This window comes from Uloborus diversus, chromosome 3 (assembly GCF_026930045.1).
Source record: "Uloborus diversus isolate 005 chromosome 3, Udiv.v.3.1, whole genome shotgun sequence".
Taxonomy (NCBI): Eukaryota; Metazoa; Arthropoda; class Arachnida; order Araneae; family Uloboridae; genus Uloborus; species Uloborus diversus.
The window spans coordinates 153136683-153154784 of record NC_072733.1 but is presented as its reverse complement, the minus strand read 5'-3'; the positions used below and the strand labels follow the sequence as shown (position 1 = coordinate 153154784).

Genomic DNA, 18102 nt, shown 5'->3' with positions numbered 1-18102 from the left:
TGAAAAAAATGTGTGATGTGACATTCAATGCTACCCCCTTGTTACAAACTCTCATAATTTCACGAACCTCCTCCTCTTCGAGGTGTGACATCATTTGCAAACGAGCGTTGCTGCTTCACAGGTAATGAAAATGTGCAGTGGGACTATCATGAGAAAAAAAATCATTGTATCTAGAAACCTTTATTGTATAAATAACTTAAAAACACATAACATATGAAAAACATAAATTAAAGTATCAATAAATTTCCATGAAAAAGTCTTTTGATGAACATAACGCAAATAGAGATACGATCTCAAATTTCTGGTTAAGTGACTAATTACAAAAATTAAAATAAATACAAAAAAAAAATAAATATAATAATCATATAAATAAGTAAAATGTTTAGAAGTTTTTGTGACAAGGAGTTTGAAATACATAAATAACGAAAGGCAGCTCATACTCGAGCAATACTTTTTAATTGCATTGTCTCAAAATGCCAGAGTTTGAGTTTGAAAGAAGGTTATAAATGCAATATCATGCGAATACAAATGCATAACTGTTTCTACATTTTTTTTGAACCTTTTCTAATAATTTATAAAAAGTACTTAAATACAATAAACTACACCTTTTGACTATCCACATCGTAAATAATTTAATGTGGGATTATTATTTCGAAGAAGAAAGGTCTTTAAAATTATCGATAATAATGAAAAACCTGAATGAATGCAGGAAAGAGGGCTATGTTAAAAAAGAACTTATATTTGCCCTTCTCTTTCCCAGATATCCATTTAATTATCGCTCAATGATTGCTATTTGATAATTACTTAAATTATTCAAGCCAGAAATATATTGGTGATAAACAAGAATCTAGTTTCTCTTACGGTTTAAATGCATCAAAACATGAAATAAGGGGATAATACAAATAATAAATTGTTCTTTGTCAAAGTATGAAGTAGAATATGATAAATTAAATTGTATTTTTCTCTTGAAAGATTCTCTGAATCTCTTGTTAGAAAATTACGTTACGACCACACCTTTGTGAACGCATGGGCCATTTTTTCCTTCCAATAATGTAGGCCACAGATATGTCTTGATGTGTTCGGATTCTTGGTTGGAAGAATGAAAACGAACATGTAGATCCCGACGAAAAGTCCTTGCATCATATTCAATAACAAAAGGTGGATACTGATTAGAAAGACTCCAAGCCAGACGGACGCAATCTTTAATGTAATGCTTCAGGCCTTCACATTTTTTCAAGGATGGATAGTCATAAAGTGTGGCCCAAATTTGCGACAGAACCTCCTGAAATGAAATCAAATTATCTTAGTTATTTTTTTAGTTTCAACCTAGTCGTCAAAAGGGCACATCCTATCGGGGTAGATTTTGATCTATTGTGAACTTTATGCATCATTTCAGCCCCAAAGTAAGTTGCTTTAGAATTTTCTTTTGTAAAAAAAATGTTCAGGTTATATTCCTAATAACGTCCACCTTTATCACTGACGCATGTATATACGTATATATTGAGAATTTACTGACAGATGAATTGACTTACGACATGATATCACTTTTTTGCCAAAAAGTCAATAAAAAATTAATTTTAAATGATAGTTTTTTAAAAATGAAAAATTTTCCATTTCTTAGTGGGATATTTTGTCATTGAACGCATGAGAAATGTTCTTAAATTTTAACATTATTCCGAAATGTAAGATGAATAATATAACGTATTAGGAAATATAAAAGTAACGTATTTTTGGACTGGAATGGTATTTTACACTAGAACCAGTTTCTAGTCAATTACTCTACAATTTTCTTTCTTTCAACAAACAAAATTACTTATGAAGTACTTTTATGATAAAAATTCTTCTATACCTTATTTTATGAGAAGTAGTATTAAGTAAGCATAATAGTAGGGGAGCCCAAAGTGTTTTTGGGGATTTACTCGAGCGCGTAAGATAAACATAGGACATAAGATAAACGTAAACCTTACATTCTGTTGCGGACCTACACCAAATGTAAGCCCTTTTTATTGGTGGATGCGTCTAGGACAACCCGTCGGATTAGTGAAAAAAAATAATCATCAGATTCATTGAAGCGCGTCAGATTAAGATAAGGTGGATTAATTACAAGCGTAAGAGTGAACATTAAAAAAAAAATGACGATTTGAGCGTAACGCAAGGGTGTGGGAGGGTTATAAAGTTGCAAAAAAAAAAAAAAAAAGTTTTTTTTTCTCTAGCTCTCAAATTGAGAATACCCCTCAAAATAATTGTCCATGGTAAGTTACCATGGCTGGAGCATCAAGCTGAACCTTCTGTACAAAAATCTGACTCGCTCGAGTATTTTAATGTTTCAATTTTTTTTTTTGCAGCCCGTGAGATTAGTATATATATATATATATATATGTCTTCAGATTTATAGACGCGCGTCAGATTAAGATAAAGTGGGCTGATTGCAAGCTAGAGTGTACATTTAAAAATCTGATGATTTGAGCGTAACGCAAGGGTGTGGGAGGGTTACAAAGTTGCAAACGCATTTATTTTTCTAGCTGTCAGATTAAGAATATCCCTCAAAATAATCGTCAGATTTTAGGCTACCATGACTGGACATCTGACACGCTCGCGTATTTCAATAAGACGATTTTCTCGTCGTCCGAGTTGAAGCGCTTCCCTTTCAAACGCTTTTTCAAAGGATCATACACATGGCAATCGCAAGGCGACATCTCTGGACTGTAAGGTGAATGGTCAAGTTTCTCCCGCTTGAACTTGGTCAGTGCCCCTGGGTGAACCTGGAGATGTGTGGACGCGCGTTATCACGGAGCAGAAGCACAATTCCTGAGCAGCCCTGATCTTTTCTTCCTGATGAGTCTGCGTAGGCTTTGGAGTATCTCACAGTGCACATCGGAATTAATGATTCTTATGTGCTCAAGGAGTTCAACAAGTAACGGACATCGTACGTCGAAAAAGATGGTCATTTAGACGGCGCTCTTTGTCAAAGCCTCTGACCTCTCCTGTGAATTCGAGCGTCCGCGCATGCTTCGATCTACGCTGGATGCTCCAATCGCATCCCTAGATGTCTCGCTTCGTTTTCTTATAGGGGTGTACACAAATATGTTAATGGTTACGTTGTTCTGACGTTTGGTACCTTTTCATTTGAACGGCCCTAATATTATTATTTTGCTTGTAAATAAATAGGTTTAAGAATAATCCAAACTCTGTTACATTTTACGGAAGACATATTGCTTAAAACTATGTTAATTAATGATAATTTAATTAATTTAATATCTAGATATTATAGTTGACGTCATAATCCTGTAGAGGTTTAAGAACTTACCTGTTTATTTTAATCTCTGCTGGAAAGTCGCCGAAGGCGAATTCTCTTACCACGGGCAACGCCGTGGCTGAAAAGCGTTTTGTACGTATATAAGGGAATCAATTGGTTGCCGTAGGTGGTTGACATTAAATTCTGCTAGAATGTCGCCTTAAGAACTTTTAAATTTTTTTCACGGGTAACACCGTGGTGAGAACACAAGCTACAAAGTGTGCTTGTGCCGGCCGTTTCAGTATTTCCCCTGGTAAGTGTACATTTTTAAATTTTAACGTTAACTAAATGTAGGTTTGTACAATGCAATGTTTATTGTGTTTAGGCATCACGGATTACGTGTAAGTTCTGGTAGAAAGAACGCGTTATGCTATTTTTATGGGTTATGTGTGAATTTGTCATTTCTCTGGCGTCACTCCCCCCCTCTGGCAGTTTTAAAACCAATAGCGTAGCCCCCTGAAGGCATATTTTCCCCTGGTGCCTATAAAACTCGAAAAAGTTCAAACATCATCTGGCTTTCATCTTTGCAAATACAAAAATAAGGACAACTAGTGAAATAATGAATGTTAAATTAAACAGAACATTTTTCTTCGGAAACGCAAAAAATTCATTTACTGTATATTCATTATTCACCCATATACCGGCTCTGAAAAATTCGGTAATTGATGTAAATATACTGTTTTACGTGTTCATATTATGTATCTAGGGCCTTTTTATTTACATATTTAAAGAAATTAAACGATTAATACAATATTTTTGTATATTGCCCCTCAAAAGGTGAAAAGTGACACAGGTTATAAATAGTTATAACCTTATAGAGAACTCTTAAGGCCTGTTTCACCATATTTGACTCTCGGTCAGACACATGAACCGCAGATTAAACCCTTCTCACTGGTTTGAAGAATGCTTTGACTAGCAGTTTTGCTGCCTTGTGTGGGTCAGGGATGTCGGTGAATCAGATAGTAAATATGTGACAATACAAACTCTTTCGTTTTGGCATAACGTTTTGAAAATGCTAGAGTTGAATTAAAAACTACATTTTTAGCAAGCTATGAATTTACAATACTGCTGTTTTGCTCTTACATAAAAAGAAGCATTCTTGTTATTCCAAGCAACAATTTTACTGTTGCTTACAGTTGTAGCTTTTGTTTCTAAAAGAACCTAGAATAAGTAACAAGAATAAAAACAGTGATAACTGTTTAAGCAAATTCAAGTGCATGGATAACTAGATTACATTTTGACCAAAAATAATTAAATATTTATATGATATTGCGTTCGATGAAAAATTAAGAAGCAAAAATGTACGTAGAATTACAATTATGTTTTGCAAAATATATTTATAGGAAGTTTAAACTCCCTGTGATTCCAAGGGTAATATTCATAAATATTTATGTACTATCTCGAAATACATTACCTGAAATAATGTTAAAACTGATGTTATTTGATACTACTATTTGCAGTATAGATTTATAGTTAGTTTCGAGTCCTGTACTCATCGCTGCCACATGCTGTTGTAAAATAAGCTGTTAAAATTTGAGATTTAGGTTAAAACTTTTTCAAGTAGTCAAAAAAAGAAAAAAAAAAAAAAACCCTGACGATAGAAGCAGTTGCCAATCTGTACGAAAAAACAAAGTAGGAAGACAGAGCTTAGTGGAAAAACACATATTATGTGAACAAATAAGGGAATCTTAAGAAAATCGGTTTTGAAAGTTTTGACTTCGCCGTTTTTCTTCATTTTGTATATGTTTTCTTTAGTGAGATGCATTAAGAAAGCTGTTATTAAGATTTCCGAGTGCTTCAGCTAACTGTATTCGTTTCAATGTCAGTGGTCATTTACAACTAAACTTATTCAATTGAGTGGATTTTTCCCCTTTTTAAAAGTAACAATAATAATAATAATAACCCATTTTATGTTTAAAAGAGATATCAACATAAATCTCTTCATTTCTATAAAAATGATGTCAATGTCACAGAAATTCAAGGTTTTTTCTCTAATGGGTATTTAAAAGGTTGCCAATAAACACTGTTATAGCGAGTTTTTGTGCGTCTTTTCAAAGGCAATTTCATGGATTTTTCATGATTTTTAACCCTTTGACGCAAAAAGAAAAAGAAGGGGGGGGGAGGGGTGTCTGTTATAAGTTTAGCATGCGTTTGTATATGAATGTCTGTGGCATCGTAGCTCCAAAACGGATGAAACGATTTTGATTTAGTTTTATTAAAAAGAAACTTGATCGAGAGTTTCCTTAGCTATGATTAATTTGAGACCGGATTTTCTTTATTTTTAACTTAATGTGTGTAGTACATCATTTTTAAGAAGTGATTTTTCGAATAATTTTAAATATTAAGTGAATTTCCGGTACAAAATGTACGAAAATCGTGTGATTTCCAGACAATCCGGGGATTTGGGCGCTCTTTAAAGGAAAATTGCTTTTTACAGATAAAAATGTAATCTATTGAACTTCCTTGTAAATTCTTTTTTTCCTAAAAAAGAATCAATATAATGTGACAATTGAGAAATTTGGTTATGGGAAGACCTTGATTATTACGTGGATATATATATTCAGTAAATAAAATTAGATTATACGTGCTGATATGTTTTCATTGTTTCTGGTACATTGAAATATTAACTGATTGATGCGTTGGTATTTGGCTAAGAGTATGCTTAGTTAACAGATTATTTCTAAAAAAAATTAGACGATGATTGCATCCTATTTTTATATAAAGGTCAAATGTACTGTATATAAGAGTAAACCCACCCACCACGTTTTCCAGAAAAAAATCTTTCGAAAATGTCTAGCCCATGTATAAGTCTTTCTTCTCCTACTTTGAAAATTTTATCAAAATTTTAACTTCAATTTTAAAATTGAAGAACTTCCTGAAGGTATGATATTCATTAATTCAATCCTTTTATAATTGTGTCAACATTCGTTCCAACTCAGGCTCAGAAAATTGTGGAATGAATGCCTGACATCCAACGCGTATTACAAGTCAGGTATTTTAAGTCAGGTAATCTGTCAGGTACAGACCGCAGGACGAACGCTGAAAGATGCCATGAAATCAAGTTTCGTTAAACATTTTTTAGTCAGATTTTAATGAAGTATTTTTTTTATAAGAACTAACAAAAATAAAATACCCTTACCCTTTATTTAAACTCAAGTAAACTGTTTTACAGCGCTATATGTTGAGAGAATTTGTTGTTATTGATGAATTCAAATCGATCGATTTTGACGTTATTCGTTCTCCGTTTGCAACAAAAAAAAATGTGCAAGTTTTAGGGTGGGAACATTGTATTTTCTTGTTAAGGACACTCATACGATGGCTAATACAAAAATCCACGTAGTTACAAGATATGGTAAACGACTTGACAAGATACAGGTTTCGTCCCGCGGTCTATCAGTATTTTAAGTCAGGTAATCTGAAAAAATAGACAACAAACTGTTATTTAATGGTTTAAGAATCAAGTGAATTCATTCCAAACGATATTGTTATAATATCATTCAACAAGTGTTAAAGAAGCGACGCTATCGAGAGGCGTGAAGATACAGCAGTATTTGAGCTTTCTGAAGAATCCGATGATGATTTTGCTGACGTCTATAATGGCGAAGTCAAGACTCTAAAAAGGGGAATTTGATGAACTTTTTGAAAGTTCCAATGACGAATGATGTCGGAATAATGTTTGTATCTTCCTTGTCACTTCTTTGGGTTTAATCTTCTTTGTAATCTTTTGCTTTTATTCACAAAAACGTGGATATATTGCATCTTTATTTCGGACCCATATTTTTATGTACTTATTGGTCGTCTAAATCAACGCTTTATTTGCAAAAATAATTTAGAACAACCCTGTATATAACAGATAATCCAAAAAGTAATTTCCTTCTTCCATTTTCGCCACAGACTAGCTGAATCGATTATTTCAGAAAGGGCGTAAGTCCAACTGACGCAACTTTTCAGGAATCAATAAAAAGTGATTATTTCATTCAAAAATGAACTGCATTCAACGAAAATATTTACGAATAATCTAGGCACAAGTAGGATCATTACCTAAAAGTACAAAAACTAACAAACTGAGATAAAAATAAAAAGTTTTACATGTGTATAAAACAATATTCATATTCATCATATACATCCTCCATGGAAATCGTTTTTTTCCTATCCTTCTCTTGTCTAGTTTTGTGTACCAAGTTTGATGTACATATTAGTATGACTATTTTCAAAATTGCTCTGAATAATTATCTTGAAATTTGTTATTTCTTTCAACACTATGAAAAATGTCCCTTTATACACAATATTAGTTCTGCCGACAAGCGTTACTTTGTAATATTCTCTTGAAAACCGTCTATAAAATAGCTAGCCTGAAACCGTTCCTTTGATGTTCTATCGAATATTTAAACATCATGAATGTTAATTATTGAAAACATTTGTCGCCCAGTAGAATATTTTTCCAATACCTCGATAATTTGGGAGATAAGTCCTCTTAAAAATGAAAGGCACCTGCTTTAGTAGTTACCGTAAACGCGAGCTACTTTGGCCTTAGGGTCCTTCTTTGACCCAAATGGATAAAAAGATACAACGTCCTCTGTCAACCTTCAGGGCGCAACTTTTTCAACAAATTTTGACAGATTCTACCAGAGAGCATCCCCAAGCTTTTAAATATGTATCCCAAACAGCTCTATAGCTCTTCTCAAGAAGCAACACTAGTGTTTCTGCATTCCTTGTGTTAACATGTGCCTTCATAACCTCTCAAACTTCTCCATCTAGAAGCAGTTCTACATCAGCTAAGAGTTTTTTAAGTACCTATTTACGAGCACTATCTAATACTCGATGCCGTAGTATAGTTGCACTTCTCATTTCTGTTTGGGTTTTCATTTTAAAAATTGACAATGACAACATATCTCTTTACCTAAAAATTACGACCTACTTTGGCCAAGCAGAAAAACTTGAAAACATCCGTCAGAGAGATTTGGAAAAGTAAAGAATAGCTAAAATTAAGACTCTAAACAGGAAAAACACAAGAAAAAAACCTGGAATTCTCGTCAACGGATATATAGAGAGATTGCAGACTCAAATTTCATTAGGGCTCAGTTACATGGCTTTCATTGTGGAAGATGAAGAGGAATTGAAAGTTGCAGGAGGTTTAGAAAAAGGTTTACCCAGTTGCATTTACATTTTACAAATATTGTTAAAGTTGTTGGAAAGGTGATGGTATTTTAATATTGTAGAATGGAATGAGCTCAGGTTTCCAAAGATAGCTGTTGATGCGAGAGAAGAAGGAGCGAATGTTGAGAGCAAATGGAATGCACCAAAAAGTTTTGGAAGTGACCGAAACTTTAGGATCTTTTGTTTTACGAATTGTGTTGTCTTAGTAAAAATATTCAACCTTCAAAACTAATGAAAAGATGACTGTTTTCCATTGGTAATTTCTGAGACAATAGCTAGGTATGCTCACATCATATTAAAAAAATAATTATAATAATAATAATTTTCCTTAAAACAAATATGTGTGACTCAAACTTCTTTTCAATGCATTTTTCATTCCAATAAATAGTTTTTCGTATGAACAAACGTATTTCTTTGACTCTAGTTAGTTCTACAGTGGTTTTAAATAGAGAAAACTACTTTGGGCCAAAGTAACCCAAACGCAAGGGTAACATTGGCCTAAATTAAAAACACTAATAAAGGGTAAAAATACTCGGAAATAAATTGATCACTATTCAAAAATGAAATTAAAAGAGACCTCTAGATGCGTAAAACAAGTTTCCACAGCTTGGAAACATAAATAATTATAAAAGTATTGAGACAAAAATGAGAAAAAATAAAAATCTGGGCCAAAGTAGCCCGCGTTTACGATACAGATTTCATTGTTAACAACAGATGTGACGGTGAATCTTGATTTAATTTACGAATTTCACTTAAAACAGATTAGGTTTCAAATGGTAATAACCTGTCACCTCAGTTTAGCATTCGTTTTACTGTCCTAAAATCCCGGTCGCAAAGGGCAAAGGACAAACAAATGTCTTCTCAGGGGAAAGTAATCAGCAATCTTGTTAAATTTCTTAAGGATTATTTCTAGAAAATTTCACCTGCAGTGTTGTTCTTATTTTGACCAGCGCATATCTCACTGAAAGCATTCAGTGTTTTCGCAGTTCCTAGAGGGACAATGAAACCCCTCAGAAATAGCGAATTTCACTCAGATTCCGTGGTTTCGAATCCCCCTTAACCCCCGAACTGACAAACGTACCATTACCGAAATTATGCTGGTCAAAGAAATTATTTGTTTTTATTTCATTACGCCAAAAAAATCTACTTCTTCTGTGATCATGCCATTGCGTCTTACCATTTCTTCCTTCGCGTTGAGTGCAGAAAGGGCATAAGTCCGGGACTTATGCTTTTTCTGCACTAAATGAAAAATGTGGTTCCTAAATTAAGGGCTTTGTTGTACAAGGATTGACTTCCATGTTACACTAGTCGATGTCTCCTCATGCAAATATGGGAAAACCACAGCTAAGTCGATTTTGAAAAAAATGTGACTTATGCCCTTTCTGCAATAATCGATTCAGCTGTGGTTGTTAGTTAAAGCCTGAGATGTCTTCTGCTCAGTTATGACCAAGCGAGGAAAGGCACTTTTAGATCGCTGACTGAAACGGCACTTGTTTAATGATAGCTTAAATTGTTTAAAACCATCGATATTCCCAACGTAAGGGAGATAGGGTCGGCCATCCAATTTTTCAAAGCAAGAAACAGCGAGAAACTTGCGAAATTCATATGGAAAGATTTTTTAAATTTATGGATACAATTCGATGAGTGATTCCATGGTTAGAAGGGGGTGGTCTGTGGTCAGAAAGAACCAACTTGGTTCCAACTTGGCTGTTGTAACCCTGTTCCAGGTACAAATAATATTCACGTTTGGATATCAAACTTAAAAGCCACAAGTTCTGCACTGAAAACAAAAACGCCTAGCCAGCCTCAAGCCGTAGCAAAGCAGGCGAGTGTGGCGCATTTGAAAATGCCTATCCAGGAAGCTCCAAGAGTTTTAACACTTAAACATGAAGCTGCTTTGAGATTCTCTGACACAAACGTAAGAAAAATTCTGCACAGTGATGTTGAAAACGTGAGTATTTTTTCTATCCGAACAGGATTATGTCGGCCAAGGTGGAACCGAATACAAAATGCTCGCTAATCGCTAACTTTATTGTGACCACCAGACTACCTCCATCGGTGCATCCCCACCCCAGCTCACACAGTGCCCTCTCCAAATACGATAGGTCGATATGCCACACCCTGTGTGTGTATATATATATATATATATATATATATATATATATATATATATATATATATATATATATATATATATATATATATATATATATATATATATATATATATATATATGCATGTCTAGGAATAAAAAGCTGTTGTTGCTTCTGAAAAGAAGAATTAAAAATTATCTTACATCTAGATTCTTCCGTAGATCAAATTTGTCAACCGAATTCTTGAGGTACGTGCTTATGCAGAAGTCGAGATCTCGAAGAGTAGGATCCATTCTTTCTCTCTCTTCACATATCTGCAGAATATGTCTTACCCGAGATCGAATCTCACATATTGTGTTATACACAGATCGGAAGGAGAGCTGTGGAAAAGTAGAAAAATAGATATTAGTTTAAATAATATGTGGCAAAATCAGTCTTGTAGTTCATGATGTAAATCTCAGCAATAACTAGTATGTGAAAATATTATACATGCTGAAACTCAAAACTGATACAACATGGAAATTGAAAAATAAAAGGCATATCTTTGCGTCAACTAATATCCATGTATAATATGCTGCGATATTTTGCAACGAGTTAAACTTTATTATTCTGTTAAAGTAATGATTGTATGCAATTCAATAGTTCGGACATTGTAAGGCGCGAATTTGCAAAGAAAATAATATACAAGTATCTTCGAGTTATAAGAGTTCTTCAGTGCAAGGAAAAGAGCCCTAAAAGCCAACATTTGCAAAAAAAAAAAAAGTCGCATTTAATATGGTTGGATATCCGTATACTTTTTGCATAATGAATGCAGGTCAGAAGACCTTATTAAATCAATCGTGTTCATGACAATATTACGCATTTCTCAGCATAACATACTCTAATACATCCATACGATACAACTAGTAGGACTCTTAGGAGTCATTCTGGTTTTAAAAAAAATTTTACCAAACGTTGATAATTTTTGTCTTTTTAAATTTTATAAACTTTTTAACATTCATTGTTATGATTTAGATATTTTCAACTTGTCATTTTACAATTTTAAGTCTTTATGTTTTAATACTTTAAATGTATAGTTTGTTTTAATTGCTTTGTTCATATTATTGTTGCCACTGTAACTTGATTCTTTCTGTAGTGTGCAATACTTTAATAAATAATAACAAGATATATTCAAAATTAATCTTTATTTTGTACCTTAACATTTCCTAGCACAAGGATTTTTCGAATCATAACATTTAAGCAACACCCAATATTCCATTTGGCTTTAAATACTTAGGCTGGTCGCAATCAGTTCAAATCAAACGCAGACTATTTGGTTTTTCTAACAGTAGCCTCATTTAGCATAATTATGTGTGGATACAAATGATGTAGTTAAAAATTTCAATCATCAGATATTACTTCAAATGTCTACTTGTGATGTCCAGTTAGCAAACAAGCATGACGGAGTCTGTTAAGGAAATACTTTACTAAAGTATTTTTTCAAAACTAAAGCAACTTCAGTTTTGATCTAATCGTGGTAAACTTGGTTAACGAGTACATTCATAACCTATAGGATAGCACTGTTTACCGTTATGTAAAGCAGGAAGGTGCTTCAAGCTTGTGTCGCGTAATCTTTTCTAACATTTTTTGTCCTACTCCTTGATTGGTTTTAAAGGGTAAATTTATGGAGTCGATTATTTTTGAAAATAAAAACTCAATAACTTTAATAAGTTAACATAAAATAGTGTGAAATAATTTAAAGTAAATCTTACAGAAACGGGCCAATGCAAACGATACATTTTTAGAGTAAAAGTTATTTTTAACTCTACCTTCTTGTAATTTCAAGAAGATACTCCAAAAAATCAGAAACCATTTAACAACGAATTGATGGATAAATTTACAGCGATATTTTAATCTGTAGTTTAGGCAGTTCCACGAAAAGTGGTCCTGACCCACCAAATTTTTTTTTCTCATACATGGAAACAAATCTTATTTTTTGACAAAAAAAAAAAAAATCTACACTTTTCAATTCTAGCATCAATTTTGAGTTTAAAATATTTTTACTTCAGATTTTTGCCTTATTTGATAACATTTGTACGCAGCAAAAAAAAAAAAAACAAAATCGCATTGTTAGTGAAATAAATGTAAGAGCTAATTTGTGTACTTAAACACTCATTTTTTTGGGGAAAAACTATCAAATATCATGAACACAGATGCTTTACTATAATTATGTCTCATTTTTTTTAACGAAGTCTTTTGATAAGTTTTTAACCCCCCAAAATATGCAGGTCACTTTTTAAAAGTTTTCCTCCAAGGTCAAATTGTGGAACTCGAAGAAAAATATCTCATATCATTAATTAATTTAACACAGGATACCTGTAACCACACTTTCATCTTCAAACATTCGGCAGAAAATTTTAAACGAGGCTTTTTGAAAGATGTCACACACATAACGCTCCTGAATGGTTTTCATTACAAAACCATTTTTTCGTACCATTTTTACGGGAAAAATTACTTATCATAATTCAACTAAAAATATTGTGTACTGGCACTGAAACCAGGACTAAATGAGAGTTAAAATAATTAATAATAATAATAATAACAATAATAAATAAATAAATAAATAAATAAATAAAAATTGTTTATTTCATTCCCAAAGAACAATTTAAACTAAGTGTTCGCAATCTACATACTTTAAGATCAAAAGTACAATTTTCTATTTACATTAAATTGCAATAATATTTTTTGATAATTTTTGGTTTCTGAGAAGAGAAGTGAATAAATTCTACAGATGATTTAAAACATTCCAAATGGTTCTAAACCACATAAGTAAATGTTAGAAGTTCGTGATAGCTTGACATTACTATTTAATTTATATACAAATGAAAATTAATTTCACTTCATTCTTTGTTTTGTGAATATATCCATTTAGTTTAAGTATTTACTGGCTGCGTTGCACGTTCTACCTCAAAAGTAAGAGTTGGGTCAAGTGACGCATTTTCAACAATCAGGCTTAAATAAAAGAAAAAAATTAATGTAAAACTCCCCGTCAATGTGTAGAAAAGAGCAGTTTTATGCCTCAAAATTTAAATTCAAACGTCTTAGGCTTTTTTTAATTCAAAAAATGCTATCATTGTTAATAATAGGCCTAACTATCCCGTTTCAAGGATTTTCAGGCAAAAAACCCCTAGGGGGGTCGCCCCCCATAGGGGACAAAAATACCCCTACGTGAATTCTTAAGCATTAAAAGACCTCAGTGCCAAATTTGGCAAAGATCCGATGTAAACTAAATTTAAAATAGGAAAATCTCCGTGGAGGGGGGGGGAGTCACAGCCCCCCCCCAGGGGAAAAAATCTCCATGTGAGTTTCTGAGTTCCGAAGAACATCTGTGCATAATTTGGCTAAGATCCGATGCAAACTGTGGATTTTTATTAGGAAATCCCTCTCAACTGTGTGTGCTGCACGCGGTCACACATGTAACGCTCTAATGTCACACACGTAACGCTAATAAAAATATTTTTTATTGCTATTGTATTAGCTTTAGAAAAAATATATTTATGAAGTACTTACTTGGTATACTTAGACACATGCACGAAAAATGCTGTTCATTTACCTTTCAAAACTTCACAGGAAATTACAAAATAATATGAGGTACAGTTTATTTTCAGATCTTCAGAGTCACACACGTAACGCTGAATTTAAAATTCTATTTAAAAAAAAAAGAATTATTCTAGGGGAAAAAACCCTGCTACCTAAAAACTCTTGCATATGTTCTGTAACTCCCATAGATACTATTAAGAGATATTTAAAAAATAAAATTTTTTTTGTTGTTTTTTGCAAAGAAAAAGTCAAAAAATCACACACGTAACGTTGGAATGGCCCAGTACAGTGTTCTCTATGTGACGTTGTTAAACTTGTAACAGAGCTACTATTTTAGAAATAACTACGTAGTTTACAAAATACTGTCGAACACGAAATGATTTTTTGATGATAAACAGGTTAGCTCAAAATAAAAGGGGAGAAAAAAAGAATTAATTTAAATAATATTTTTCACCCGTTTCTTCAGTCGTTAATTAGGTGATAAGAAAATTCATTTAATTTGTCGGAAAAAAGACGGACGTAATTCAAGTTCGTTATCTGATTTTTAGTGGATCCTCGTCCTAAAATTTAAAGCCCCACAATCAAATATCAGTACGTAGACATTTAGTTACGAATAGGAAATAAGCTTTTACTGCTTCTGTGCTATTTAACAAATAACTAGTAATTTGCATCAGAGGAAACTAGGAAGACTTGACCCAAGTTTTGGTTTCTTATTTTCTAATTTTTATTTATTTATTTTTTGTAGAAAAGTTAAGACGAAATAAAAAATATAGATAAATAGCTTGTAATTTTGCACATTATTATGGCTAAAAATAATTGCGTAAATCAAAGTAGAAATGTTACAAAAAATTATGTTCCTCAAGTCTGCATATGGGTCACGAGTCCCTAGATCTAGGGAGACTTGACCCAACACTTAGGGAAACATAACGAACCTTCATGAAAGTAAGAAGACTCATAGGTACTGAATTTAAAAATGCAGGTTTAATGGCGATTTTTGCTTTATTAAGTGATACTTGAAGTGAATGGTTAGGTGAAGTGCTACATATTTTTTAAAAATTGATTTTACTCCACATCAGCAGAAAAGCAGAAGTCTAATTCAAAACTTTATCACCTCGGAACTAAACAATGTTTGTTATTTTAATAAACAACAAATCATTGGCCTTAAATATTATTGGTATTTTAGTTATTTGAAATAAAAGCAATTCATTAGACCAAAATATTATTTATTAAGTTAAAAAAAATCCGATTTTCATATTCACAATATTAGAGTTATTGTTTAAATAAAATAAAATCATTAGGCCTAAATCACAATATTTTAACAATTCAAAAACAAAAATTCATTGGAAAAACATCAAATTATTCTTTGATTCAAAGCTCCCTATGTAACTTTTTTTCTTTACCTTAATTTATTAACAACTTAGATTAAAATTATATAAAACTACTGCATATCAATTATATAGCTAGAAAAGTGACTAAGATATGCATACTTTTAAAATTCATTTCCCTCAAAACTGGAGGTTAAAATTCCTTCAAATTTTACGTGAAAGGTGCGGTATTATTTAACACTGAGTTTCTTGTAAAGCACTGATAATTCTGAAATGGCTTCGCCCTGCAAAATACTGTTGTGTGATTGGTCAACCAATAATTTGCCTTAAAATTTCCCTAGATATTCTATTCGTGGAAAAAATATCCCCATGGGTCAAATCTCCCTAGTTTCCCCTACTTAGTATGTAACACTGAAAGAATATTTGATTTCAGTAGATTCAGGTCCGCGCCAAGCCTGATCGGCGCCGTCGTGCAAGTGTTTTTTGAGGCCTTTATGCAGTGGCGTTTGGCGAAAATATAGTTAACATCTGGAATTAGGTTTTTTAGAAAAAATATGACGCCATTTAATTTATTAAAAAACAAAGTGTGAAAATGTCTATTTCATTTTGGATTACAGTGAACGTTTTTACTTCATATCTCGTAGTTATTTCGAGTTCAGTAGTTCCTCTAATACGCTAATGCGTTTTGGGAAAAGAAAATATTTAAATATCAAAGTTAACGCTGCTCTAAATATCTCTCTAATCTCTACCTCATGAATAACTAAACAAACTTTTACGCCTCTTAAAACTTGAAAACAGGGTACTTATTATATTTCTAAATTGAAGTATAGAGGATATCCCAGATCCAACCTTAAAATTTGAAACTTAACCCCCCCCCCCTTTCGGTAAAACCAATAAGTCAATGATATGGAAGACATTGAATATGATATTTAAAAGAAATGCATTGCCTAAAACTCCTTTTTTTTGACACAAATAGTTAAAGAAAAAAAGGTCGGGGGGGGGGGGATTCGAGTAATTTGGTCAAATTGTTACTTTTTGGAACTAAAATTTTAACCACAATTGTTGTCTACTATATACATATATCAAGCACAAGTAAAATATATGCAAATGGGCTTACAGCATTTTTTATGTGTGATCACATGAAATAGTCAAATTACCACGAAGAGTAGTTAAAAATCAGAAAAAGACATGTTGCGCAAATTATAATACAACATATTCAACTCAAGATCCAAAATGGGGATTAGAAAATTTCTTGCGCCTCATATGCTCAACCTTGCGTACTTGAGACATACCGAAACAGCATTCACAGTTCCACATTAGGAAGAAAAATACTCGTGTTTTCATTGTAAAAGATTGCGCTTTTGAATAGCATGTTTAGACTCAACAAGAGAATGATTTTGCCTTTTAGGCAGCGAGAGGATTGCTTGTTTCAAAGTGAGCAGTGTAATTTCACCCTTTCACCGCCACTATTAGACAGAATCAAGGCCTGATGAACGCACAGTCCGGCAAGTCCATTAACCACCACAATTTTAGAGGCACCAAAATGGGGTGACTTTTTTTTATTTCTATCCTTTTTTGAAAACTTCCGCATGAAAAATGTGCAGATTTTCTTGTGAGATGGACACCAAATTTTACCAGGGCCTGGCCATCACTCTGGCCTGATCGAGACCTTGATATAATGATAAGTTCGATTTTATTTTTTTGGTCGGAGAGATTCTCTATTTAGAGCATTTTTGATTGGTACCGCTAGGCGCCTTTTTGACACTGGCGCCGTTGTGCCCCGCACGACTTCGCACATAAGGGCAGCGGGGCCCCCGAGTAGATTATAAAGTCATGCCTGGCAGGTATACCAAACGGTGTTTGATAACACATTGAGCATAATTAGTTGCCTATCTTTCTCCCGGGTAGTAGATTTCATCATAAATATAACAGCTTATCAGTTATATTGACATTATTTCGTGATAAAAGTAAGAAATTCTCATAGGTATTGCTGTGAATCTCGAATTTTCTCAGACTTAATTGTTCTCTAAGGTCCTTAATTAACCCCTGTGAATTAATGCTGGAAATCCATTTCTAATTCTGCTGAATTCAGCATCAGCCGTATAAGGATCAATATTTTGAAATTTATTGAACCCGAAAGGCAGATATATTTTTTACTATAAAGTAGAAAAAAGGTTCTTCGGATACCCCTCCCCCCTCCTTGAAAGGAAACTCGTTCACAGTAAAGCTATCAAAGTTGAAGACCGTCGATGAAATGTGAGGGAGAGAAGAAAACAGTTCAGGGGAGAACATGAAGTTGTGAGGAAATAATATTCAGGTGATCGACGGGTGGGGTGGAGGTGGGGGGAGGTCTGTTGTATCTGTTTTTCATTTTCTGTGCTTGTTTAGGGATTGAGTACTTCATCTTGTGCAGAAACATTTTGGACCATAATCACATAGCAATTTGTTTGAATAAAATGGGCCTAGAAATCAACCAAGATAATTCAGCATCAATTTTATAAATTTAGAAGTCAGTAATTAATGTACAGCACCATGAACTGAGAAAAATAGTACCGTAAACCGGGGCTATTTGGACCCGAAATTTCATATTGTTTGCTAGTTTTATACTGATTCGTTGATTAAACCCATAATGCGCACTGATAACCTTTTTTTA

General features: G+C 33.1%; 1 protein-coding gene across 1 annotated transcript in view; it reads right to left on the bottom strand.

The window, feature by feature from the left end:
* Positions 1 to 250: 250 nt before the first annotated feature.
* The window catches only part of LOC129218999 (uncharacterized), a 153948-nt gene continuing 136096 nt past the window's right edge, over positions 251 to 18102 (bottom strand). Inside the window, exons 6-7 of the mRNA XM_054853318.1 lie at positions 10749 to 10925; positions 251 to 1282 (exon numbers count right to left, since the gene is read on the bottom strand). Of these exons, the coding sequence (XP_054709293.1) occupies positions 998 to 1282; positions 10749 to 10925 (462 nt within the window). The 3' untranslated portion in view covers positions 251 to 997. The remainder of the gene's footprint in view (positions 1283 to 10748; positions 10926 to 18102) is intronic.